This window comes from Bufo bufo, chromosome 4, assembly GCF_905171765.1.
Source record: "Bufo bufo chromosome 4, aBufBuf1.1, whole genome shotgun sequence".
In the NCBI taxonomy this organism is placed as follows: domain Eukaryota; kingdom Metazoa; phylum Chordata; class Amphibia; order Anura; family Bufonidae; genus Bufo; species Bufo bufo.
The window spans coordinates 2908055-2935556 of NC_053392.1; the positions used below are offsets into that span (position 1 = coordinate 2908055).

General features: G+C 45.8%; 1 protein-coding gene across 2 annotated transcripts in view; it reads left to right on the top strand.

Annotated features, from left to right (window-relative positions):
* Window positions 1-27502, top strand: part of LOC120998322 (zinc finger protein 501-like) — a 56838-nt gene that overhangs the window by 23870 nt on the left and 5466 nt on the right. The window contains exon 6 of one of the 2 annotated variants that reach the window (XM_040428983.1): window positions 1049-2211. The exons of the other annotated variant lie outside the window; for it this stretch is intronic. Coding sequence (XP_040284917.1) covers window positions 1049-2055 — 1007 coding nt within the window. The 3' untranslated portion in view covers window positions 2056-2211. Of the gene's footprint in view, window positions 1-1048; window positions 2212-27502 lie in introns of those variants that run through there. 2 annotated transcript variants of the gene reach the window in all.

The following is a 27502-nucleotide window of genomic DNA, read 5'->3' on the forward strand; positions in this document are numbered from 1 at the left end:
CTTGGAGTAAGATAACATGCATAAAGAGGATTTGCCTAATAATTCTGTACAGGGTGTATATTAGTAAGGAAAATAAAAGTAATATGTATGACATTACTTCTACTCTGTAAATGTTCCTTACTGACACAAAAGAGGTTATATTATATAGTTTCTACTCTACTTTGGGATTTTCTGCTTTTCGGAATAAATCTGCCTTTTTGTATTATTTTGATGTCGGGTGTCACTAACTGTAATCCAGTGGATTCTTCTGTCTTCCATGTTGTTTTTCTGTCCCTGGGGAAGGAGCACTGGAAAATCTTATGATATTGAAGGGCTAAGTATGTTGGCAGAGGAGAGGCCTGACTGTCAGACTGGGTTGTGCTTTAGATTTTAGATTTGCATCACATCACTGAGTGTAGACCACAATCCTGGATTTATAATGTTTGTTTCTGTTGAGATTACCTTCCTTTTGCCCAGTTTTCAGGATGTATTCAGTGCTGTATTTCATGCAGAATCATCCATTGTTTTCAAAGAAATCTACCTAGTAGATGTTTCTGCAAGTGCTTAATTTAACCATGTAGTGAGAAGAAAAGTGACCTGCTTGTCTCCGTATCTGTGAATTCACTTTCCTGATTTGGGCTAAGCCTGCCTACTACAGAAACACAGCACAAGTCCGAGTGTCAGCATCGAATTTCTACTGCGGATTTCACGACAAATAAAAAACAAATAAAGGACATGTTCCCGCTGGATGCTCTATTGACTTCGACCCAAAAAACGAATCTAATCTAAATGTGCTGGTGTGTTTCCAGCCTATGGCCAGGTGTATGCAAGCATGTTATGGATGCATTATCGGGTTAACTGACATCAACCTCATAGCATCATTACTCCCTTTGATGCTGTGAGTTTGGGTCAGTTAAACCTGAGGTCAGGCCAGGACATACATACTTAATATGGATGGATAATGCGTTCATGACGTGCTCATGTGAATCCAGCCTCATTGGAATATTATAAATGTATCTGTTTTGTTGTTTTAAGAACAAATCTCAAAATCCATTTTTAATCCTAACAGGAAATCCCAGTAAGAAGCCTAAAGGAAACGCCATGTTATCACGGAATTATAAGGAAGAAGATCAGGATATCGTGCAGCGCACTTCAAGAGAAAACCACATGAATCTGATTTTATATCCAGGACTTCACAGTGCAGATACATCATATAATCCCTTTAATCAAGAGGAACCTTCTCCTGATCAATCACAGATTATTACCCTAAATATAGGGCAGAAAGGGGGTAAAATGTTTCAGTGTGGGGAATGTGGAAAACAGTTCAGATATAGCTCAGGTCTTACTTTACACATAAGTAGTCACACAGGAGAGAAGCCGTATTCATGTTCACAGTGTGGGAAATCTTTTGTAAATAAATCTGATCTTTTAAATCATGAGCGAATTCACACAGGAGAGAAGCCGTATTCATGTTCAGAATGTGGGAAATGCTTTACGAGCAAATCACAACTTGCTAGACATCAGAGAATTCACACAGGAGAGAAGCCATATACATGTTCAGAATGTGGGAAAAGCTTTAGAAGCAAATCACAACTTGTTAGACATCACAGAATTCACACAGGAGAGAAGCCTTATTCGTGTTCAGAATGTGGAAAATGTTTTACCCAGAAATCTAATTTTGATCAACATAAAAGAATTCACAAAGGAGAGAAGACATATTCATGTTCAGAATGTGGAAAATGCTTTACAAGTAAATCAGATCTTGTTATACATGAGCGAATTCACACAGGAGAAAAGCCATATTCATGCCCAAAATGTGGGAAATGCTTTACAAATAAATCTTATCTTGTTAGACATCAGAGAATTCACACAGGAGAGAAGCCATATTCATGTTCAGAATGTGGGAACAATTTTAGAGAAAAATCAAGTCTTGTCATGCATGAAAGAATTCATACAGGAGAGAAGCCGTATTCCTGTTCAGAATGTAGGAAATGTTTTAGAGAAAAATCGAGTCTTGTTAGACATGAGAAAATTCACACAGGAGAGAAACCATATTCATGTTCAGAATATGGATAATGGTTTAAGAGCAAATGAATACTTTTACCCCATCAGGTCATTCATTTGTACTTTATGTGAACATATTAAACATCAAGATCTCTAAGTGTAATTTCCTTCATTTCATGGGAATTGTGACTAATTCATTACTGTGTCATATAGTAATGCATATGTATTACTTACATACTGTTTGTTTTGTTTTGCTCATATTGTTTGAGAAAGTTTTTTTTATCAAAAATGTCATATGTGAATTATATTCAAAATGATTAAATAAAAATATATTTAGCATTCAGTGCAACTGTGAAGTGCTGAAGAATACTTTCCTATATGTGGGTTTTGGGACCCTAAAGTACCTGAGAGACTGTATAGAGTGCCACCCAACCTACTCTGTACAATGCAGAATTCAAAGTGAAGTCTATGATGATAAGCGGATGCTGATATAGTAAAGCAGTCCCAGAACATTTCCACAACCATGCTCTCACATCACTATCAGGGTTTTCTAGTCTTCTTGTAGCTATGAGAGAAGTCATTCTGAACTCCATCTTGTCTCTCTCTTAACAGTTTCACATATAGCACTCCATGATGTCTTCAGCAACACTTTCTGTAGAAAGATTACTCCACACATGGACTTCCTTTGGAATGTGTTATCTCAGTATACCAAGGCGTTAGGTTTGTTGCCAACTGGGATAAAGGTAAAGAACAACTTGGTTGAAATGTGCTTATCTAGTGAGTTTGCTCAGCCAGCACCCTTTCTGTCCACACGAGCCCCTAAAAACATATTCACAGCCCTAAATGTTATGCACACTTTTTTTTGGAAGGGGTATATAAGCCCCAACCTAAATACAATAAAGTAGGATAAACTTAGACCACACTACCTGTTGTGTTTCTCTAATTCTCTGAGCTGCTCTTTAACTCACTGTTGCTTAATTCAGAATGGGGGTTACAAGGGGCTGATTTTACCCACAGAAAACTTGGTGCCTGAACAGGGACCAGTCTGCATCCATCTATTCGGAACTCGTAAAGGAAGGAGATACCACGGAACAGCAGAATAAAAGAGCAGCTGCAAGGTAAGATGCCTGAGTGCCAGACCTAGCAATTATGGGATCACCTGGAGCAAATTATGGGGAATCTGCTGGGTGAACTGGGCAGGAACCTGAAAGGGAAATCTGCCAAGTCTGGAATGCCAAAAGATTTTTGGATGTTGAAGAAAGTGGACGACACGGCTAAAGAAATACCCCTAGAGACTCCAGTAGTTAATCATAGAAAAATAGCTTGAACATGGAGTCCATAAACAAAGAGTCGGACTGACTTTGTGTATCCGCTGTTGTCTCAGCATGTAACTTGGTTGAGTGCATGAAAGGGAAAACAGCAGTGGAAGGTTGTGAAACAATGATAGAAAAGTAGGTAAATATGTAATGATGAGGTAAGTGATTAAGATGTGAAATGTTGGGGAGGGCGCGGCTTGGCCGCAGATGTGAGCAAAAGCAAGCTCCCGCTTCTTGAACCAAAATCCTGCTCCGTGGGCTCACGGCAGACTCCCTGGGGCCAACCACTCTCTATTAATTGTTACCCTACCTGTCCGGTGTCTCCATGAAGCGGTCCCATGGCCGGAGGGGCTGTTAAAAAAAGCAAAGAGGTGGCTGGGGGGTGAACAGGTCGGTGCACAAGATGGCGTCGGCAAGCTCCTTACTATGAAGAAGACGAGCAAGGTGGGGGGGGGGTGCCGGCTGAAACGAGGGCTCTGATGGGCAACACAGATGATGCCAGGGCAGAAAGGGCCCTCTGTGGAGGAAGAGCTGCAGATGGAGGAGACAGACCAGGCAGGGGAGGAGGAGGAGGCTGCAGGAGGTGCCTAAGTTCAAGTACTAGTAAGAGAAATACCACCGCACACTCAGGGTTATCATGCAAATACAATTATTTTATTCTGACATATCCTCCAATGGGTACAAAAGTAATAATGGAAGGATGCCTATATTGTGACTCTGAGTCTGACGTTTCGGTTGCTTCGGACCTTGATCACATAAGTCACTAATGAAAAGAAACATGAATACATTAGTCTGAGGTAAAGGGTTATGTTCTCTAAAGATATAGTCATAGAAACCTAGATAAGAACCATTTGGCCCATCTAGTCTGCCCAATATACTGAATACTATGGATAGCCCCCGGCCCTATCTTATATGAAAGATGGCCTTATGCATATCCCATGCATGCTTAAACTCCTTCACTGTATTTGCAGCTACCACTTCTGCAGGAAGGCTATTCCATGCATCCACTACTCTCTCAGTAATGTAATACTTCCTGATATTACTGTTAACCCTTTGCCCCTCTAATCTAACACTATGTCCTCTTGTAGCAGTTTTTCTTCTTGTAAATCTTCTCTCCTCTTTTACCTTGTTGATTCCCTTTATGTATTTAGCAGTTTCTCTCACCTCCCCTCTGTCTCGTCTTTCTTCCAAGCTCTACATGTTAAGGTGCTTTAATCTTTCCTGGTAAGTTTTATCCTGCAATCCATGGACCAGTTTAGTAGCTCTTCTCTGAACTCTCTCCAAAGTATCAGTATCCTTCTGGAGATATGGTCTCCAGTACTGAGCACAATACTCCAGATGAGGTCTCACTAGTGCTCTGTAGAGCGGCATGAGCACCTCCCTCTGTCTACTGGTAATGCCTCTCCCTATACACCCCAGCATTCTGCTAGCATCTCCTGCTGCTCTATGACATTGTCTGCCTACCTTTAAGTATTCTGAAATAATGACCCCTAAATCCCTTTCCTCAGATACTGAGGTTAGGACTGTATCACTGATTTTATATTCTGCTCTTGGGTTTTTACGCCCCAGGTGCATTATCTTGCACTTATCAACATTACATTTTAGTTGCCAGATTTCTGACCATTCCTCTAGTTTTCCTAAATCCTTTTCCATTTGGTGTATCCCTCCAGGAACATCAACCCTGTTACAAATCTTTGTGTCAACAGCAAAAAGACACACTTTACCATCGAGGCCTTCTGCAATTTCGCTGATAAAGATATTAAACAATATGGGTCCCAGAACAGATCCCTGAGGTACCCCACTGGTAACAAGACCATGGTCTGAATATACTCCATTGACTACAACCCTCTGTTGTCTGTCCCTCAGCCACTGCCTAATCCATTCAACAATATGGGAGTCCATGCACAAAGACTCTAATTTATTGATAAGCCTTCTATGTGGGACAGTATCAAAAGCCTTACTAAGGTCCAGATAAGCGATGTCTACTGCACCTCCGCCATCTATTATTTTAGTCACCCAATCAAAAAAATCAATAAGATTAGTTTGACATGATCTCCCTGAAGTAAACCCATGCTGTTTTTCATCTTTCAATCCATGGGATTTTAGATGTTCCACAATCCACTCCCTAAGTATGGTTTCCATTAATTTCCCCACTATGGATGTCAGGCTTACTGGCCTATAGTTGCCCGATTCCTCCCTACTACCTTTCTTGTGAATGGGCACAACATTTGCTAATTTCCAATCTTCTGGGACGACTCCTGTTACCAGTGATTGTGTCACGGATGATGTTGCAGATAGCTGGAAGTTATGAATAAACGTCCGACTTGCTTGATCCCAAACTAAGGAGCATATAGGTGACCCCTATAAAACCCTAAGAGCTCACCCTGACTGCTAAGCACATACAAGGGTCTCAAAGGTAGACCATTGTATGCCCCCGTACCTAAACTGTTACACCTGAAAACCCTATAATAGTGAGGGGACACGACAACCAGCTCCCTGCACTTCATACGGAGGGAGTCAGGGTCACCTAGAATCAAGCCAGCAAGGAAACACAATACATGAAAGGACTTATCAGAACAAGCAACAGCAGAAGCCTCCAGCAGTGAACACTTCAATCCAGGAAGTAGTATAAACCGCAAAGTGAGGCAGTATGGGAGGGGATATAAAGGAAAGAGGATTAGTCTAAATAGGTGACACCTGGGAGAAGAAAATGAGATGAGAAAGTGAAACATCATGCAAGAGGTAGAGAAGGTCGTCTGTCAGACCTTCTCACAGAAGTGGCGGTGACAGTACCCCTCCCTCTACGGGTGGACTCCGGACACTCAGAACCCACCTTCTCAGGATGGGACCTATGGAAAGCCTTGATGAGACGAGTGGCCTTAATGTCCGCCACTGGGACCCACATCCTCTCCTCAGGACCATAACCCTCCCAATAAACAAGGTACTGGAGAGAACCACGGACAATGCGAGAATCCACAATCCTAGAGACCTGGAATTCAAGATTACCATCAACAAAAAATGGGAGGAGGAGGCAAAGAGGAGGGTACAGTGGGTTGGACATAAGGTTTTAATAGGGACCTGTGAAAAACATTATGGGTGTTTGGAAGATCAAGACGGAAGGCAACGGGATTGATGACGGACAAGATCTTGCAAGGCCCAATAAACTTAGAACCCAACTTCCAGGAGGGAACCTTCAGTTTGATATTCTTTGTAGACAACCACACCAGATCACTAACATTCAGGTCCGGACCAGGCACATGTCTCTTATCCACCACACGCTTATATCTCTCACTCATCCTCTTCAGATTACCCTGAATCTTTTGCCAAATAAATGACAAAGACGAGGAAAATCTTTCCTCATCAGGTAAGGCTACTTTCACACTAGCGTTCGGGGCTCCGCTTGTGAGATCCGTTTAAAGGCTCTCACAAGCGGCCCCGAACGGATCCGTCCAGCCCTAATGCATTCTGAGTGGATGCGGATCCGCTCAGAATGCATCAGTCTGGCACCGTTTGTCCTCTGCTCCGCTCAGCAGGCGGACACCTGAACGCTGCTTGCAGCGTTCGGGTGTCCGCCTGGCCGTGCGGAGGCAAACGGATCCGTCCAGACTTACAATGTAAGTCAATGGGTGACGGATCCGTTTGAAGATGACACAGTATGGCTCAATTTTCAAACGGATCCGTCCCCCATTGACTTACATTGTAAGTCTGGACGTTTCATGGTTATGCAAACGGATCCGTTCTGAACGGATGCAAGCGTTTGCATTATAGGAGCGGATCCGTCTGTGCAGACACCAGACGGATCCGCTCCTAACGCAAGTGTGAAAGTAGCCTAAACCAGAAGACCCCTCTCCAGAGAATGTCCCAAACTGTGGATGAAACCCATATGCACCAAAAAATTGTGACTTATCAGAGGACTCCTGGCGACAGTTATTTAAAGCAAACTCAGCAAGGGACAAAAAATAATACCAATCCTCCTGATTCTCCGCCACAGAACCGCGCAGATATGTCTCCAGATTCTGATTGACGCGTTCTGTCTGACCATTCGACTGCGGATGAAAAGCAGAAGAAAATGACAACTGAATCCCCAAGCGAGAACGGAAGGCCTTCCAGAATCTGGAAACAAATTGCGTGCCCCTATCAGAAACAATGTCTGAAGGAATGCCATGCAATTTAACAATGTGATCAACAAACGCTTGCGCCAACATCTTAGCATTGGGTAACCCAAGAAAGGGAATGAAATGCGCCATTTTGCTAAAACGGTTTACTACGACCAGAATCACAGTCTTCCCCGAGGAACGAGGCAGGTCCGTAATGAAGTCCATGGTCAGATGCGTCCAAGGACGGGAAGGAATGGGTAACGGGAGGAGAGAACCCGATGGCCGTAAATGAGGGACCTTGGCACGAGCGCAGGTCTCGCAGGCTGCCACAAAACCCTCAACCATCTTACGAAGAGCCGGCCACCAGAATCTCTGAGCAATGAGATCTACTGTGGCTCTACTCCCCGGGTGCCCAGCAAGGACAGTATCGTGGTGCTCCTTAAAAACCTTGTGTCGTAAACCGAGAGGCACAAACAACCTCCCAGGACGACAAAGATCAGGAGCCTCTGCCTGGGCTGCCTGAACCTCTGCCTCCAAATCAGGATAAAGAGCAGAGACGACCAGCCCTTCGGCCAAAATGGGACCCGGGTCTTCAAAGTTCCCCCCTCCCGGAAAACAACGTGGCAGGGCATCCGCCTTCACATTTTTAACCCCAGAGCGGAACGTGACAACAAAATTAAACCTAGAAAAGAACAAAGACCATCTGGCCTGTCTCGGGTTCAGACGCTTGGCTGATTCCAAGTAGGCCAGATTCTTATGGTTGGTAAACGCGGTAATAGGGTGTCTGGCTCCCTCTAACCAATGGCGCCATTCCTCAAAAGCTAATTTGATGGCCAACAACTCCCTATCTTCCACATCGTAATCTGTCTCTGCAGAGGAGAGTTTCCTTGAGAAAAAGGCACACGGTCGCCATTTGGCAGGAGAGGGACCCTGATATAAGACCGCACCCACACCCACCTCAGAAACGTCCACCTCAACAATAAAAGGTAGAGAGACATCAGGTTGTACCAAAATGGGAGCGGAAGCAAAACTCTCTTTGATACTAGAAAAGGCCTTAACCGCATCTACCGACCAGGAGGAAAAATCTACCCCCTTTTTAGTCATATCAGTGAGTGGCTTAACAACAGAGGAATAATTCAAAATTAACTTTCTGTAGTAATTGGCAAAACCCAAAATCCGCATCAGCGCCTTCTGATTCTCAGGAAGCTCCTAATCAAGCACAGCGCGGACCTTCTCAGGGTCCATGCGAAAACCAGAAGCGGAGAGAAGAAAACCAAGAAATTGAATCTCCGGAACCGCAAACACACATTTTTCCAGTTTAACGTACAATTTATTCTCCCGCAGAATGAGCAAGACCTGACGTAGGTGGTCCCTATGAGTTTTGAAATCAGGAGAAAAAATCTAAATGTCATCTAGATACACCAGTACAAATTTCCCCATTAAATGATAAAAAAATGCTGTTCACAAAATGTTGGAAGACGGCCGGAGCATTCATCAAACCAAAGGGCATAACCAAATTCTCGAAATGACCCTCAGGGGTATTGAAGGCCGTCTTCCATTCGTCCCCTTCCCTGACCCTGACTAGGTTGTATGCCCCTCTTAAATCCAACTTAGAAAAAACTTTAACCCCAACAATTTGGTTAAACAGGTCCGGGATCAGAGGAAGCGGATATGGGTCACGAATCGTGATACGGTTCAGCTCCCTGAAATCCAGACAAGGTCTTAAAGAACCATCTTTTTTCTTAACAAAAAAAACAACAGCAGCAACAGGTGACTTCGAGGGTCGGATGTGTCCCTTTCTCAGGCTCTCAGAGATATAAGTACGCATAGAGACCCTTTCAGGTTGGGAGAGATTGTATAGTCGTGATTTTGGCAGCTTGGCGCCTGGGATGAGATTAATAGGGCAGTCGTATTCCCGGTGAGGGGGCAACTCCTGGACACCACTCTCGGAAAACACATCTGAAAATTTAGAGAGAAAAGATGGTACAGTCTTGGTAGAAACCTCTGAAAGAGATGCTGTGAGGCAATTCTCTCTGCAAAACTCACTCCAACCATTTATTTGCCTTGCTTGCCAATCAATGGTGGGGTTATGTTTAGTGAGCCAGGGTAGCCCCAACACTAAAGGAGTAGGTAATCCGCTTAAGACGAAACATGACATATCCTCAACATGAGCGTCACCCACAGTCAAACGGATATTGTGAACTATGCCCTTTAACGATCTTTGAGAAAGTGGAGCGGAATCGATAGCAACAACAGGTATATCCTTTTCCAAAGTGCATATCTGGAAACCATGCGTTGTTGCAAATTGATTATCAATGAGATTGACAGCTGCTCCACTATCTACAAAAATCTCACAAACAATGTTCTTGCTGTCTAGCGCCACCCTGGCAGGTAGGAGAAAACGGGAACTATAAGCAAACGGCAAACCTTTAATTTCCGCATTAACCTTGCCAATAGTAACAAATGGAAGGTTTTTAGATTTTTGTTTTTGTTTTTTGTTTTTATTACCCCCAGAAAATTCCATGAATCTCTTAAAGGGGCAAACAATAGCCAAATGATTTATACCCCCACAACAGAAACAAACCCTCCGCTGAGAGCTGAATCCTCTACTATCAGAGGCAAGCAAACCCAGCTGCATGGCCTCCTCCTCAGAGGGGATTGAGACAGACTGAGACCCCTGCGCACTGAATGAGACAGCCCCACTGTCCTTGGACTGAATATGACAGGAAGAAGTAGTCTCCTCTCTCTCTCTAAGACGCCTGTCAATACGAACAGCTAGAGACATGGCAAACTCTAACGACGCTGGTCTCTCATGAAAAGCGAATGCATCTTTCAATCTTTCCGAAAGACCATGGTAAAATTGACTTCGGAGTGCAGCATCATTCCAACCAGTATCAGCTGCCCATCTCCGAAATTCAGAACAATATATCTCTGCGGACTGTTTACCCTGGCATAAAAGACGCAGCTTAGATTCAGCCAGAGCAATACGATCCGGGTCATCATATATCTGCCCCAGGGCTACAAAACATTCATCGGAGGGGCCGTGCCCCCACCGACAGCGAAAAGGCCCAAGATTGAGCGTTATCCCTGAGCAGCGAGATGATGATCCCCACCCTCTGCTCCTCATCACCAGAGGAATGGGGAAGTAGGCGAAAATTGAGTTTGCAAGCCTCTCTAAAGCGAACAAAATTCTCACTACCCCCGGGGAACATATCTGGGAGCGAGATCTTAGGCTCGGAACAAACTCCATGAACGCCAGCAGAACTGGTCACCTGAAACTGAGACACAGTTTTACGGAGATCTGCTACCTCCAGCAAAAGACCTTGCATGCAGTCAATCAAGGCTGAAACCGGATCCATGCTTAAGACGGTTATGGCAGTTTATAATGTCAAGGATGAAGTTGCAGATAGCTGGAACTTATAAATAAATGACGGACTGGCTTGATCCGAAACTAAGGAGCATATGGGTGAGCCCTATAAAACCCTAAGAGCTCTCCCTGACTGCTATGCACATGCAAGGGTCTCAATGGTAGACGATTGCATGCCCACATACCTAAGACTGTGTGACACCTGAAAACCCTATAATAGTGAGGGGACACGACCACCGGCTCCCTGCACTTAATACGGGTGGAGTCAGGGTCACCTAGAATAAAGCCAGCAAGGAAACACAATAAAGTAAAAGACTTATCTGAGCAAACAGCAGCAGCCTCCAGCAGTGAATACTTCATCCAGGAAGTAGTATAAACCGCAAAGTGAGGCAGTATGGGAGGGAATATAAAGGAAGACGATTAGTTTAAATAGGTGACACCTGGCAGAAGGAAAGGAGATGACAAAGTGAAACCAAAACAAAGAACATCATACAAGAGGTAGAGAAGTACGTCTGCCAGACCTTCTCACAGAACTGGCGGTGACAATCTGGTAATTATACCCAGCATGGGGTCAGAGGTTATTATACCCAGCATGGGGTCAAAGGTGTTGATTCCATTATCCTAATTGGAGTCAGTAGGTAATAATGACCTCCCAGAAAAAGGTGTCTATTCTGTTATTAAAAAACACCAATTTTGTGCAAGATCCTAAATTTGCGGAGAATGAGGAGAGCGTCAAATAAGGGACGTGGCCCCGGTCGCGGTGCTCCTGTTGCAGGGAGAGGACGTGGTCGATCTGTGCCAGCTACACACACAAGTGACACCCCTTCCTCAGGTGCGAGTAGGCGACAGAACCTGCAGCGGTATTTGGTCAGGCCTAATGCGGCTCTACGAATGGTGAGGCCAGAACAAGTACAGGAGATAGTAGATTGGGTTGCTGACAGTGGATCCAGTTCCTTCACATTGTCTCCCACCCAGTCTCCTGCTGAAAGACCGCAGTTGGCACCTGCAGCTGATGTTCATCAGTCTTTCACCTCATTGCAGTGGTAGAACTTTGGGTGAATGCCACTTAGTATCAAGAAGTATCAAGAAGTGGCAATATCTTATGTTAAGATGTCTGCATTTGGGGCTTCACACACTCCGATTTATAGGTGTACGGATGACAGTGATAGTGAGAACTGTGGGCAGAGAACTATGGTATTAGTTCTAGGAATCATTTTCAAAACAATGGGTGGTTTCCTTACGGTAAAGGTTTGGCTTGCGGAGGCCAGACTCTCTGGAACTTCACTTCCGATTCCAGTTTGGTAAACGATACTAACCTGTGTAAAAAAAAGTATGGGGAGATTTCGCAACCTTATTAACATGGAGTGAAGATCCGGAAGAGAAAGGTCTCAAAGTCACGGAAAAGAGGGAATTTAATGTATGTTATTCTAATGATGGGAATGGGAAAAGGTCGGGAACAAACACACAATGTAAGTTGGTCAAATATGAGAGATGCTGTACTGATGGATGTGTATTGGCAATGTGGTAGTCTGGCGTAAACCATACTCTATGGAGACTGGTCAGGTGTGTGCTCAATGGGTAAATCAATCCACCCCTTGTTGGTAATCCTTAAGCATGCATGGGATCCAGGTGAGCGTGTGCGAATCAAGAGAAATCCATATTTCGCTCCAGAGGAGGTTCCAGCTGATTTTAAAATCTTTTTAAAAGCTGAAATTTTTTTGCAAGTTGGTTGACTCCTGGAGCACAAGCAGCAGCAAATGCAAAATGGATCCAGAAAAACAGGTATGAGCTATAAAAGTTTATAAACATTACAGATGAGGCTTTGAATGCCATCAAGGAGGAGCTCAGAGGTCTCAGACTGACAGCGGTACAGAACCCATAGGCTCTCGACATGATTCTCGCTTCTCAAGGAGGAGTTTGTGCAGTTATTGGAGACTCTCGCTGAACCTTCATCCCAGCGAATGATGATGAGCAAAATGGGACTCTTGTTAGGGCCATCGAGCACCTCCATTCCTTGAATAAGCAGATGACTGATGAGGCTGGAGTCACAGGTGGTTCTCAGGGTGGTCTCTGAATCTTCCATCTTGGTTCTTGCCATTACTGAAGACTGTCATGCTTGTGCTCCAGTACTGGTATTGTGTCTTGTAGGCCTATTGTTGTTTTCGTGTTGTAAATGACTGTTCTTGAAGGCCACCATGATGCTCGCCTACACACCTGCTGCTACAGAGGAAGTCAAGGATCCGGAGTGTGACCTTTGTTCATTAGAAGGTGAGATCGTCATATATTGAATTGCAGAATGCGAGAGACATTGTGTTTGTTGGGGAAACCAACGACAGGGGGGATGAAGGAGAAAATAGAAAATATAGATAGCCACAATAAACCTTATTCTTCCTGAAGACTGCGTTTTCTGAGTGGTATTCCACAACACAAATGTAGGTTAGAACGGGGTAAAGTGGAGAGGACTACAACTCCCAGCATATCCAGCCTGTTTTTCTGTGATATCAGACGACATTACAGGAGGAGGTAGAAGAGAGCACTACAACTCCCATTATTTCTCTGGCTCTCACCAGGGTTGACAACCAGAATTTTTCTTTTTTCTGCACAACTTATCCCAAAATCACGGACAGCCTACATTTTTTATTGACAAATTGAAAACCATAATGACTGATAAAGATTATGAGTAGTAAACGTCTACAGCTCAATGTACTGAGAAGAACTCATCACCAGCATTTACTGGGAGCTGGAAAATGAGGAGAATTACCTCCACAATAATCCAGTCAAGTCCCGCCAGCCTCCAAAAAATCACGGACACGTGTATTTTTTTTCACGTGCCTATTTTTATGGACTGTCCAGAAATTTCTGGTTGGTTGGCAACCCTGGTCCGGACACTGAAACCATTAGTTCAGTTTCTTCTCATTCATACAAAGCTCTGCCCTTTCCTGTCACATGATCATCTTCGGAGCTCCGCCCCCCTCCTGATCACATGATGTTGACATCATCACAGGTCCTACATTATCACTTCTCCCCACTGCTGAGCTCCGCCCCTCCTGATCACATGACGGTGACATCATCCCAGGTCCTGCAGCTCTTGCAGTGCAGTGCACAGATACAGAGCAGGTGTTCTGCCACTTTTCTATACCCGGACAAAAGTCTATACCTGGAAGTGATGTAGCTGCATCGGAAGTCACGTGGACGCGTTGGAATCAGCTGGAGGAGGGGGTGTGCGCGCTGAGCAAGCGCATTTGGCTAAAGTATGTTAATCTGGCAGAACGCCCCTGCATTTTCCCAGCCCTCCATTTCTTTACCACCCATCTCTTTCTTTACCATGCATTTCTTTCTTTACTATCAATGGTGGCACAGAGTCAGTTTTAGCAAATGCCGAGCGCAGCGAGACCGAGTCGGATGCGTGGTGAGCGAAGCGAGCGAGGGTACAAATTCATGTAGATTACTATACTTTAGCCGAATGCGCTTGCGCAGCGCGCACACCCCCTCCTCCAGCTGATTCCAACGCGTCCACGTGACTTCCGGTGCAGCTACATCACTTCCAGGTATAGACTTTTGTCCGGGTATAGAAAAGTGGCAGAACACAGGTCCTGCAATATCACTTCTCTCCACTGCTGAGCTCCGCCCTCCTGATAACATGACAGTGATGTCATCACAGGTCCTACATCACCACTTCTCTCCACTGCTGAGCTCCGCCCTCCTGATCACATGGCAGTGACATCATCCCAGGTCCTGCAGCTCTTGCAGTGCACAGATAGAGAGAAGGTCCTGGTCGGTAGTCACTACTGTGGGGTCTCTCTTCGTCTCTCCTTGTTCATCCAGCTCCTCCACCAAGGATGGACAGGAAGGAGATCAGCAGAAGAATATTAGACCTCACCTTGGAGATCATCTCCCTGCTGAGCGGAGAGGTAAACCTTTCTAGATTTCTCTCCTCTTTATTGTATTCTGGAGAATCCATCATAGGAAGTGATAGGAAGAGGCTCCTGGAGAACGGCCTCCAGACCTTCCAAGGGACAGAGAAGCTGAAGATCGGCCACCGCGGAGCCATGAGGAGGGAAGTAGGCAGGTTGTCCCCAGGAGATGGCGGCAGTGTGGCCTGGAGGGAGGATTTCTACCACTAGTCTGACATCTAGATGATACTAGAAGAAGGAGGCCTCCACTACGTCTAGAGAAAAGAAGGCTTCTCCACAACATAGAGGAGGAGTCTTTACTGTAAGAGCAGGGGGACCATGGAGCTCTCTGCCAGAGGGAGGGGGATGGGGGATTCTCTAGAAGAGTCCAGAAGGGGCTGGAGGGGAAGAATATTCCAGCTTCTAGGGACTAGATTACTGGAGATGGGGCCATGATCCCGGGAGGGATTCTGAGGGGAGATCTGGAGTCAGTGTCTCTCTCCATCCACAGGATTACACCCTAGTGAAGAAGACATCGGGGAGGACTCCCATCATCCAGGAGTCAGGAGGGTGGACCCCCATCACAGAGCCTCCCCCCCTGATACATGAGGAGAAGGTCCTAGAACTCACCCACAAGATGATGGAGCTGCTGACTGGAGAGGTGACCCTGCTGGGAATACTGGGAGGTTCTCCAGTAACAGCACTGGAGGGGTCTGGGTGATGACGGTGTCATTGTGTTGTCAGGTTCCTGTAAGGTGTCAGGATGTGGCGGTGTATTTCTCCCTGGAGGAGTGGGAGTATATAGAAGGACAGGAGGATCTGTACGAGGAGGCCATGATGGAGGAGCCCAGGCCTCTGACATCACCAGGTGAGAGTAGACCTTCCTGATGATAGAGGTGTAAGGGTCCCCTGGATACTACTCCCATCATCTCATATATAATACAGTCTGTGTGTCATCTCCTATAGGTTCTGAATCCAGGAGGAGAAATCCCCCCGAGAGATGTCCCCGTCCTCTGTATTCCCAGGACTGTCCAGAGGAGAAGCTCCCAGAGAACCCTCAGGTAGATGGAGCTGAGCCCTATACACATCTATATAGGGGGTCCTGCAGTCATAGAGGGGTCATAGATGGTGGGGGTCTCTTATGTGGATCTGTTAGATTTCCCACCTGTCTGCTGTATTGTCCTGAATTGTTACAGATGACAAATCAGGGGGAAGAAGAGACTGATATTAAAGTGGAGGATGAAGAAGAGTGGATGATGGGCGATCCCCCGTGTAAGAGTGAGGTGGAGGAGGACATTCCAGTCTATGTCACCACAGGTATGGAATCATGAATGGAGGAAGGGAATTGGGAGGTTTCTTCAGGTGAGGCTCCACCTTAGAGCTGCAGTAAAGTAGCACTCCGGGCAGTGACCCCTGTGTTATGTGCAGGAGTGGAGGGATCGTGACTGCACATAGAAGTCCTCTACAGGATCTTCTCTACATCCTCTCATGGTCCAGGCTGGACACTCTGCTTAGTATCAGGTTTTAGGGGCACCGGCTGTGAGGACAGCTGCAGTATAACCAATATAATCCTGCAGATACTCGGGGTTCCTGCAGTCACATCGCCCTGTGCAGATTATTGTGTAAAAGATAAAAATCCTATAGAAATGTGGAGTCGTCGTCATCACATGGCCCAGAGAATACCGCCATCCAGTCAGTTATTGTCACGGCTGAGGATGGGGGAAATCCTCAGCCGTGTGGAGCCCGATGATGTTACGGCTGCTTGGCCATGAAGACAGGATTAGGGAGCAGGTCACCTCCTAAACGCATCCCTAACCTGACCCTGGCTCCTAGCTACATGAGCCAACCTTGATGGTAGGAGGGCCCATGCTCCGGAACCTAAAAGTCCCTGCTAGCCCTCAAGATGACCCTCACCTAGGAGCTGAGTAAGACAAGCCCACTCCTCCTAGACACGGAGGAGCAGGAGTCTCAACGGCCAAGCTGCAGGAAAAGGGGAGACATAAACAGCTCTATGGATATGGCAGGTGAACAAAGAGTTCCACCTACCTGCCACAGCCTTGCTGACTGGATCCCTGTGTTAGCAGGGTGCAGATCACAAGCGCATCCCCACACAGGGACCCAGATCCATAGCTGCACAAAATCACATATAAAACATCACACGGACATCACACATAACTAGAAATAACTTAAAGCGACATTATGGTTATGACCACAGGGGTGGCTCTTACTGGCAGGTAATAAAGACATGAGGCTGCTCTCAGCTAAGCATGGCTGAAGCAACCTGCAGGCCTGCAAAAGCAGTGAGGCTTTATAGGCCAAGAAGCCACACCCCACAGTCGGACACACCCAGTGCACACACACACTAGGAAGGAGATTAACCCTTCCAGTACCAGGGAAGGGAAACACACACTTAAAATAGAAGTGTCCAAAACCCGAGACACACTGTGGTTGTTGCCGCAAGCAACGACATGGGTGGCACACGTGTCCAGGGAGTCAGCCCGAAGGCCGGGACACTGCCACCACATGTACACAACTAAACGTTGCCACGGGCAACCACAGTGAGGGGAAGATGTTAGTGCACACCAAACATACAACGTGCATAACATACAGACACACAAACTCCAAAGGGACCGCACACACTCCTGTTGTCCGCGGCAACCGCACTTGAGGCAAAGAACATCAAGCCCCAAGCTGCGGTTGAAACAACAACCCAAACCGCGGGCAACTGTATGCGGCTCCCAAGGAGTCACGGCCAGAACCGTGGCCGTGACAGTTATACTGCGCCGTGAATGTTGGGGAACCAAAACTCAGAAACAATCGGGGAATTACTGATTTCTTCCGTCTGTTTCCCAGAGAAATACTTTCATAAAAGTTATATGATTTGCTGGAACTTAAAAACACCTAAGTTTGATGCCCAATTGACAGTCTCCTGTCTTCCAATAACAGCAGCGCCCGTATCTAGATGTTCTGTGCGGGACGCCGGTCAGCTCCATTCAATTCAAGAAATCTCAGCAGTAGTTTCAGCCACAACCCATGGACAGGTGCGCTGCTGTTCCGGAATAAATCAGCCATGTTTTATTTTTTTTCCTGGATTACTCCTTTAATGTCATTACTTTTCCAGAAGTTGGAAATACTCCATTATTTAAGAAATCAGAGGCCCTCCTTATGTGCTCCTGAGAGAAATCCTCTGCTGAGTTCTGGCCAGGTACAGCTGGCAGCGGTCTGACCGGATCCTTGTCTGTCTGGGACATATTAAAGAACCATCTTACTGTAGGTTCTCCCGATGATAACATTCTAGCCTTTCTTCCGACCCTAAAACAAGCTTTAAAGGGGTTGTGTCACCTCAGGCCTCCAGAGCAGCATGGAGGATGGAGCTCAATCGGCAGCATATCCACACCATGCAGACTACATAACTGAAAGGTCACCCCTTGGATGTTCCAAGGATTTTTCACCAAATATATATCACACACGGACCTGTACTTTTCCCTACTGATCCTCTTCTGGATTTGATACTGTAACAGATGGACCCTTTTATATTATTTTATGTTCAGCTGTCCGTACCCCCCCCCCCCTTCCCCATTTTCCTGTTCTATTGTTTCCCAAGATCAGGGCGGTGTCCCAGGGACACTGCCAGACCTGTTTAAACTAGCTGCCGTGTCCCCCCTCAACCTCCCATCAGCCCTTGCTATTGTCTGACCCCACCTTTCCTTGTACCATAGTCATCTATGTATTATATGTAAATGAGGCTGTTGGGGGTTTGAATCCATGTGTGCCATGCCTAGTGAAGTCAGTGACTCCCAAAATGTGTGTCGTCCAGTTACTGGGGAAATTGTCTCTGGACATTGACCTGCTTCTTCAGCTACAAGTAGATTTAAGTGGAGATACTGATGGTATGTCTTGGAGCTCCGCAAACATTGGTGGCAGCGGTGGGATACAAGCCTTGCAGCAGAAGAAAGCAGCAGCGGTTTGTGCAGATAACAGGTCGTTTCAGTTTGGTTATACGAATGGAACTGTGGATGGAGACAAACTATGCTGGATTAAAAAGGCCAACATTAAAGGAATTGCTGGAAGCGAGAGGGCAGATAGCCAGCAATAAAACGAAGGCCGTGCTAATTGCTGAACTGACCGAGGGAGACCGGGCATGCAGTATGGCTACAGAAACCAGAGAGTCAGAGTTCGAAAGAGAGGTGAAAAGCAGGCTAGCATTTTATGGAGAGAATCTCTCCATAGAGCTGGTACAGGCAACCATGATGTCACTGCCAGCTCTCTGAGAAGGTCTGGCAGACGTTCTTCTGTATCTCATGCATGAGTTTCTTCGTTTTGATTTCACTTTATCATCTCCTTTCCTTCTCCCAGCTGTCACCTATTCACACTAATTGCCTCCCTTTATATTCCCTCCCATACTGCCTCACTTTGCGGTTTATACTTCTTCCTGGATTGAAGTGTTCACTGCTGGAGACTTCTGTGGCTGCTTGTTCAGATAAGTCCTTTCATGTATTGTGTTTCCTTGCTGGCTTGATTCTAGGTGACCCTGACTCCCTCCGTATTAAGTGCAGGGAGCCGGTGGTCGTGTCCCCTCACTATTATAGGGTTTTCAGGTGTCACACAATCTAGGTACGAGGGCATGCAATCGTCTACCTCTGAGACCCTTGTATGTGTTTAGCAGTCAGGGTGAGCTCTTAGGGTTTTATAGGGGTCACCTTTATGCTCCTTAGTTTGGGATCAAGCCAGTCGGATGTTTATCCATAACTTCCAGCTATCTGCAACATCATCCATGACATTATAAACCGCCATTACCGTCTTAAGCATGGATCCGGTTTCAGCCTTGATTGACCGCATGCAAGGTCTTTCACTGGAGGTAGCAGATCTCCGTAAAACTGTGTCTCCGTTTGAGGTGACCGGTTCTGCTTGCGTTCATGGAGTTTGTTCCGGGCCTAAGATCTCGCTTCCGGATACGTTCTCTAGTGGTAGTGAGAATTTTGTTCGATGAGGAGCAGAGGGTGGGGATCATCATCTCGCTGCTCAGGGATAATGCTCAGTCTTGGGCCTTTTCTCTGCCGGTGGGGGCATGGCCCCTCCAACCGGTGGATGAATTTTTTGTAGCCCTGGGGAAGATATATGATGACCCAGATCGTATTGCTCTGGCTGAATCTAAACTGCATCTTTTATACCAGGGTAAACAGTCCGCAGAGATATATTGTTCTGAATTTCGGAGATGGGCAGCTGATACTGGTTGGAATGATGCTGCACTCCGAAGTCAATTTTGCCATGGTCTTTCAGAGGGATTGAAAGATGCATTTGCTTTTCATGAGAGACCTGCCTCGTTGGAGTCTGCCATGTCTCTAGCTGTTCGTATTGACAGGCGTCTTAGAGAGAGAGCAGAGACCACTCCTTCCTGTCATATTCAGTCCAAGGACAGTGGGGCGGTCTTATTCAGTGCGCAGGGGCCTCAGTCTCTCTCAATCCCCTCTGAGCAGGAGCCCATGCAGCTGGGTTTGCTTGCCTCTGATAGTAAAGGATTCAGCTCTCAGAGGAGGGTTTGTTTCCGTTGTGGGGGTATAAATCATGTGGCTAATGTTTGCCCCTCTAGGAGATTCAGGGAGTTTTCTGAGGGTTATAAAGAAACTTCCATTTGCTACTATTGGCAAGGTTGATGTGGAAATTGAGGTTTGCCGTTTGCTTGTAGTTCCCGTTTTCTCCTACCTGCCAGGGTGGCGCTAGATAGCAAGAACATTGTTTGTGAGATTTTTGTATATAGTGGAGCAGCTGTCAACCTCATTGATAATCAATTTGCTATAACACATGGTTTCCAGGTATGCACTTTGGAAAAGGATATTCCTGTTTTTGCTATCGATTCCGCTCCACTTTCTCCAAAATCGTTAAATGGCATAGTTCACAATACCAAATAAATGATTGGAGTGACTTCTGCAGAGAGAATTGCCTCTCGGCCTCTCTTTCAGAGGTTTCTACTAACACTGTACCATCTTTTCTCTCTGAATTTTCGGATGTGTTTTCCTAGAGTGATGTCCAGGAGCTGCCCCCTCACCGGGAGTACGATTGCCCTATTAATCTCATCCCAGGCGCCAAGCTGCCAAAATCACGACTATACAATCTCTCCCAACCTGAAAGGGTCGCTATGAGTGCTTATATCTCTGAGAGTCTGAGAAAAGGACACATACGACCCTTGAAGTCACCTGTTGCCGCTGTTTTTTTTTTTGTTAAGAAAAAAGATGGTTCTTTAAGACCTTGTCTGGATTTCAGGGAGCTGAACAGTATCATAATTCGTGACCCATATCCGCTTCCTCTGATCCCGGACCTGTTTAACCAGATTGTTGGGGCTAAAGTTTTTTCTAAGTTGGATTTAAGAGGGGCTTACAACCTGGTCAGGGTCATGGAAAGGGACGAATGGAAGACGGCCTTCAATACCCCTGAGGGTCATTTTGAGAATTTGGTTATGCCCTTTATTTTGATGAATGCTCCGGCCGTCTTCCAACATTTTGTGAACAGCATTTTTTGTCATTTTCAATGTGTAACCCGTGGGTGGTACTGGACACAAGCGCAGGAAATACAGTCTAAGCGGCTACTGATGCTGGGTGAGAGAACTAGATGGACTGAGGACGCGATCAGAGTGGGGGGAGGAGAGACAGTTACCGGCAAAGTGCAGCGTCCACCGGCTGTCTCAATAAAGGGGTATGAGGTGAGACTACTAAGGTTGGGAGCATGTGAATGATACCAGTATAATTCCTACCTGAAAAGGGGGTTGGCTCTGGTGTGCGTACTGCTTGCGGTTAATGGAACCTTCTTTCCTATCCTGCTTCTGCGGAGTGTTCTAGGTAGAAAACTTCCTTCTGAGTTGGCGTGGGTTCTTCTTTCACCTTCTAGCGTGAGCGCTGCCCCGGCCGGAAGCAAGCGCTCTGCGAGGTGGCTGGTTACTTTGGTTGTCCTAGAAACCGGGTCGGTGACGTCACCTGCGGCAATACTGTAGCCTCCGTAGGACAAAAAACCTTCCTACGCGTTTCGGGGCCGTGCGGGCTCCTTCGTCAGGGATGGTTGGTTGTCAGTGTTCGTGGAGGTTAAATAGCTGACTCGGTTTCCAAGGTAACCAAGTCAACAAACAACCATAAGGGCAGGCGTGCAGGTTACCAAACCGCTATGCAGTATAAGTATATAGTGATGCAATTAGGTTCATAGTTCTTTTGTTACATAGGCAATCCGAAGGACACCATGTATATATCTACTTTGATGATGATTAATAATTGCCCTATGGATCCAATCGTCCTCAAATGTGTGTATTTATTGCAAAGCAAAAAGTTCTAGTTCCTGGTTTAACCCATGAGGTGCCAGGCTGTTGTATCTAAAGATCCATTTACTTTCCACTCTAGACATGAGTTTGATGTAATCCCCTCCCCTGCTCTCCTGTTTAACTCTCTCTATGCCCCCAAATTTGGATCCCAGGAACTTCCCTTGATGGAATTCCACATAGTGGCGGGATAGGGGATGATGGTCTACTTTTTTATGAATATTGTTGATGTGCTCCCTGATCCTCGTTTTTAATTCTCTTTTTGTACGTCCAACATAGATTTTATGGCAGGGGCACTGGATGTAATAAATAACCCCTTTGGTGTTGCAGGAGATATAGTCCCTGATAGTAAATTTACCTTGTGGGGTGTGGAGTTCAAATAGGGGTTTTATTAGATGTTTTACAGTTTTACAATTCTTACACAGACGGCAGGGAAAAAAACCTTTTTTCAGACATGATTGGTGCCCCAATGTATGTCTTTTCTCAGATGGAGCTATTAGATTGGCTAGATTGGAGGCTTTCCTAAAAATGAATGTGGGTTTCAGAGGAATCTTCTCCCCTATGATTTTATCATACTTGAGAATGTCCCAATGTCTATAAATGATTCTTTTAAATGTACCCACCCCTGCACTGAATGTAGTAATAATGGGGACCTTTATTTGGTTGACTTCCTCACTGGCAGGGATATCCTTGTCTATTATTTTATCTTTTAGTAGTACTTGCCTGTCCATAACACTGACAATATTGGTGATTGGAATCAATGTTTTTGACTCATACCCTTTTGCCAGAAATTTTTTATTTAGATCTACTACCTCCTGTTGGTAATCAGTGTCCGTAGTGCAGTTTCTACGGGCCCTGATATACTGACCGTAGGGGATGTTGTTCAACCAAGTGGGCAAGTGACAACTTCCCAGAGGAATAAAACTATTGGTATCGGTTGGTTTATGATATGTTTTAGTATATAAAGAACTGTCCTCAATGAATATAGTTAAGTCCAAGAAGTTGATTTCTTTTTTGTCATATGAAGGAGTAAAGTGCAGATTAAAATCATTTTTATTCAAATTAGCTAAAAGATTGTCGAGGGAAGACTCATCCCCCTTCCAGATAAAAATGACATCGTCAATGAACCTTTTCCAGAGGACCAGACCCGCACCGAGCTCCCCCCCGGGGAATATAGTGGGCTCCTCCCATCTACCCATATAGAGGTTGGCGAAGCTCGGTGCGAATCTGGTCCCCATAGCGGTCCCCCACGTCTGGAGATAAAAATCTGGACCATACTTAAAATAATTATGCTCTAAAATGAACGTTATGCAATCGCATGTAAAATTGATTTGTTCCTCAGATATAGTTTGATCTTTTTTTAAAAAATATTCCGCAGCATCACGGCCCTTTTTTTTTATCAATTACTGTGTATAGGGCAGTCACGTCCAAAGTGCCCAAAAGGAAATCCGTCTGCCATTCAATCCCTTCTAAAATTTGGAGGATATGTTTCGTATCTTTAAGATACGCCGGTAGTTTTAAAACCTGTTCTTGTAATAAAATGTCCACATACTTGGATAGGTTGGAGGTAAGGCTATCAATCCCTGAAATTATGGGTCTACCTGGTGGGCAAGTTATATTCTTGTGAATTTTAGGGAGATAGTAAAAGTTTGGTATCTTAGGGCTTTGATTGTTAATAAAAAGGATTTCATCCTTAGAAAGGGCTCCCATATTCTTACCCTTGTGAATTAATAGATTCAGTTTGCTTTTATATATTGTTGTAGGGTCGAGACTGAGTTGCTTATACGTCTTTCGATCCGAAAGCAGTCTTAGGGCCTCCTGATGGTAGTCCTTCTGGTCAAGTATGACCAATCCACCCCCTTTGTCTGCTGGTCTAATAATAATCTGATTATTCGTTTGTAGGGATTTGATGGCTCTACTCTCCCCCTTGGATAGGTTATAAGGACTGATTTTCTTATTGGGATTGATCCGAAGTAGGTCCCTAATGACCAATGATTGAAAGTGTCCTTCGGATTGCCTATGTAACAAAAGAACTATGAACCTAATTGCATCACTATATACTTATACTGCATAGCGGTTTGGTAACCTGCACGCCTGCCCTTATGGTTGTTTGTTGACTTGGTTACCTTGGAAACCGAGTCAGCTATTTAACCTCCACGAACACTGACAACCAACCATCCCCGACGAAGGAGCCCGCACGGCCCCGAAACGCGTAGGAAGGTTTTTTGTCCTACGGAGGCTACAGTATTGCCGCAGGTGACGTCACCGACCCGTTTTCTAGGACAACCAAAGTAACCAGCCACCTCGCAGAGCGCTTGCTTCCGGCCGGGGCAGCGCTCACGCTAGAAGGTGAAAGAAGAACCCACGCCAACTCAGAAGGAAGTTTTCTACCTAGAACACTCCGCAGAAGCAGGATAGGAAAGAAGGTTCCATTAACCGCAAGCAGTACGCACACCAGAGCCAACCCCCTTTTCAGGTAGGAATTATACTGGTATCATTCACATGCTCCCAACCTTAGTAGTCTCACCTCATACCCCTTTATTGAGACAGCCGGTGGACGCTGCACTTTGCCGGTAACTGTCTCTCCTCCCCCCACTCTGATCGCGTCCTCAGTCCATCTAGTTCTCTCACCCAGCATCAGTAGCCGCTTAGACTGTATTTCCTGCGCTTGTGTCCAGTACCACCCACGGGTTACACATTGATTTTCACTCTTATTTTACCTCAAGGAGGATAACAGCTCCTTTTTAGGACATTCTAGCTGCGGTTTCACCCCATCCGGGTTGATTTTTATACATCTAAACTTAGGGAGCGCAGGGAGGTTCATTTCTTTCTCTCTCCAGCATTTTTTGTCATTTAATGGGGAAATTTGTACTGGTGTATCTAGATGACATTTAGATTTTTTCACCTGATTTCAAAACTCATAGGGACCACCTACGTCAGGTCTTGCTCATTCTGCGGGAGAATAAATTGTACGCTAAACTGGAAAAATGTATGTTTTTGGCTCCGGAGATTCAATTTCTGGGGTTTCTTCTCTCCGCTTCTGGTTTTCGCATGGACCCTGAGAAGGCCCGCGCTGTGCTTGATTGGGAGCTTCCTGAGAATCAGAAGGCGCTGATGCGGTTTTTGGGTTTTGCCAATTATTACAGAAAGTTCATTTTGAATTATTCCTCTGTTGTTAAGCCACTCACTGATATGACTAAAAAGGGGGTAGATTTTTCCTCCTGGTCGGTAGATGCGCTTAAGGCCTTTTCTAGTATTAAAGAGAGTTTTGCTTCTGCTCCCATTTTGGTACAACCTGATGTCTCTCTACCTTTTATTGTTGAGGTGGACGCTTCTGAGGTGGGTGTGGGTGCGGTCTTATCTCAGGGTCCCTCTCCTGCCAAATGGCGACCTTGTGCCTTTTTCTCAAGGAAACTCTCCTCCGCAGAGAGAAATTACGATGTGGGAGATAGGGAGTTGTTGGCCATCAAATTAGCTTTTGAGGAATGGCACCATTGGCTAGAGGGAGCCAGACACCCTATTACCGTGTTTACCGACCATAAGAATCTGGCCTACTTGGAATCAGCCAAGCGTCTGAACCCGAGACAGGCCAGATGTTCTTTATTCTTTTCTAGGTTTAATTTTGTTGTCAAGTTCCGCCCTGGGGTTAAAAATGTGAAGGCGGATGCCCTGTCACGTTGTTTTCCGGGAGGGGGGAACTTTGAAGACCCGGGTCCCATTTTGGCTGAAGGGATGGTCGTCTCTGCTCTTTATCCTGATTTGGAGGCAGAGGTTCAGGCAGCCCAGGCAGAGGCTCCTGATCTTTGTCCTCCTGGGAGGTTGTTTGTGCCTCACGCTTTACGATATAATGTTTTTAAGGAGCACCATGATACTGTCCTTGCTGGGCACCCGGGGAGTAGAGCCACAGTGGATCTCATTGCTCGGAGATTCTGGTGGCTGGCTCTTCGTAAGACGGTTGAGGGTTTTGTGGCAGCCTGCGAGACCTGCGCTCGTGCCAAGGTCCCTCATTCACGGCCATCGGGTTCTCTCCTCCCATTACCCATTCCTTCCCGTCCTTGGACGCATCTGTCCATGGACTTCATTACGGACCTGCCTCGCTCCTCGGGGAAGACTGTTATTCTGGTAGTAGTGGACCGTTTTAGCGAAATGGCGCATTTCATTCCCTTTCCTGAGTTACCCAATGCTAAGACGCTGGCGCAAGCGTTTGTTGATCACATTGTTAAATTGCATGGCATTCCTTCAGACATCGTTTCTGATAGGGGCACGCAATTTGTTTCCAGATTCTGGAAGGCCTTCTGTTCTCGCTTGGGGGTTCGGTTGTCGTTCTCTTCTGCTTTTCACCCGCAGTCGAATGGTCAAACCGAACGCGTCAATCAGAATCTGGAGACATATCTGCGCTGTTTTGTGGCAGAGAATCAGGAGGATTGGTGTTCTTTTTTGTACCTTGCTGAGTTTGCTTTAAATAACCGTCGCCAGGAGTCCTCTGATAAGTCACCATTTTTTGGTGCATATGGGTTTCATCCGCAGTTTGGGACTTTCTCTGGAGAGGGGTCTTCTGGTTTACCTGATGAGGAGAGATTTTCCTCGTCTTTGTCATTTATTTGGCAAAAGATTCAGGGTAATTTGAAGAGGATGAGTGAGAGATATAAGCGTGTGGCGGATAAGAGACATGTGCCTGGTCCGGACCAGAATGTGGGTGATCTGGTGTAGTTGTCTACAAAGAATATCAAACTGAAGGTTCCCTCCTGGAAGTTGGGTCCTAAGTTTATTGGGCCTTGCAAGATCTTGTCCGTCATCAATCCCGTTGCCTTCCGTCTTGATCTTCCGCAGACTTGGAAGATCTATAATGTTTTTCACAGTTCCCTATTAAAATCTTATGTCCAACCCACTGTACCCTCCTCTTTGCCTCCTCCTCCGATTGTTGTTGATGGTAATCTTGAATTTCAGGTCTCTAGGATTGTGTATTCTCGCATTATCCGCGGTTCTCTCCAGTACCTCGTTCATTGGGAGGGTTATGGTCCTGAGGAGAGGATGTGGGTCCCAGTGGCGGACATTAAGGCCACTCGTCTCATCAGGGCTTTCCATAGGTCCCATCCTGAGAAGGTGGGCTCTGAGTGTCTGGAGTCCACCCGTAGAGGGAGGGGTACTGTCACCGCCAGCTCTCTGAGAAGATCTGGCAGACGTTTTTCTGTACCTCTTGCATGAGTTTCTTTGTTTTGGTTTCACTTTATCATCTCCTTTCCTTCTCCCAGCTGTCACCTATTTACACTAATTGCCTTCCTTTATATTCCCTCCCATACCACCTCACTTTGCGGTTTATACTACTTCCTGGATTGAAGTGTTCACTGCTGGAGACTTTTGTTGCTGCTTGTTCAGATAAGTCCTTTCATGTATTGTGTTTCCTTGCTGGCTTGATTCTAGGTGACCCTGACTCCCTCCGTATTAAGTGCAGGGAGCCGGTGGTCCTGTCCGCTCACTATTATAGGGTTTTCAGGTGTCACACAGTCTAGGTACGAGGGCATGCAATCGTCTACCTCTGAGACCCT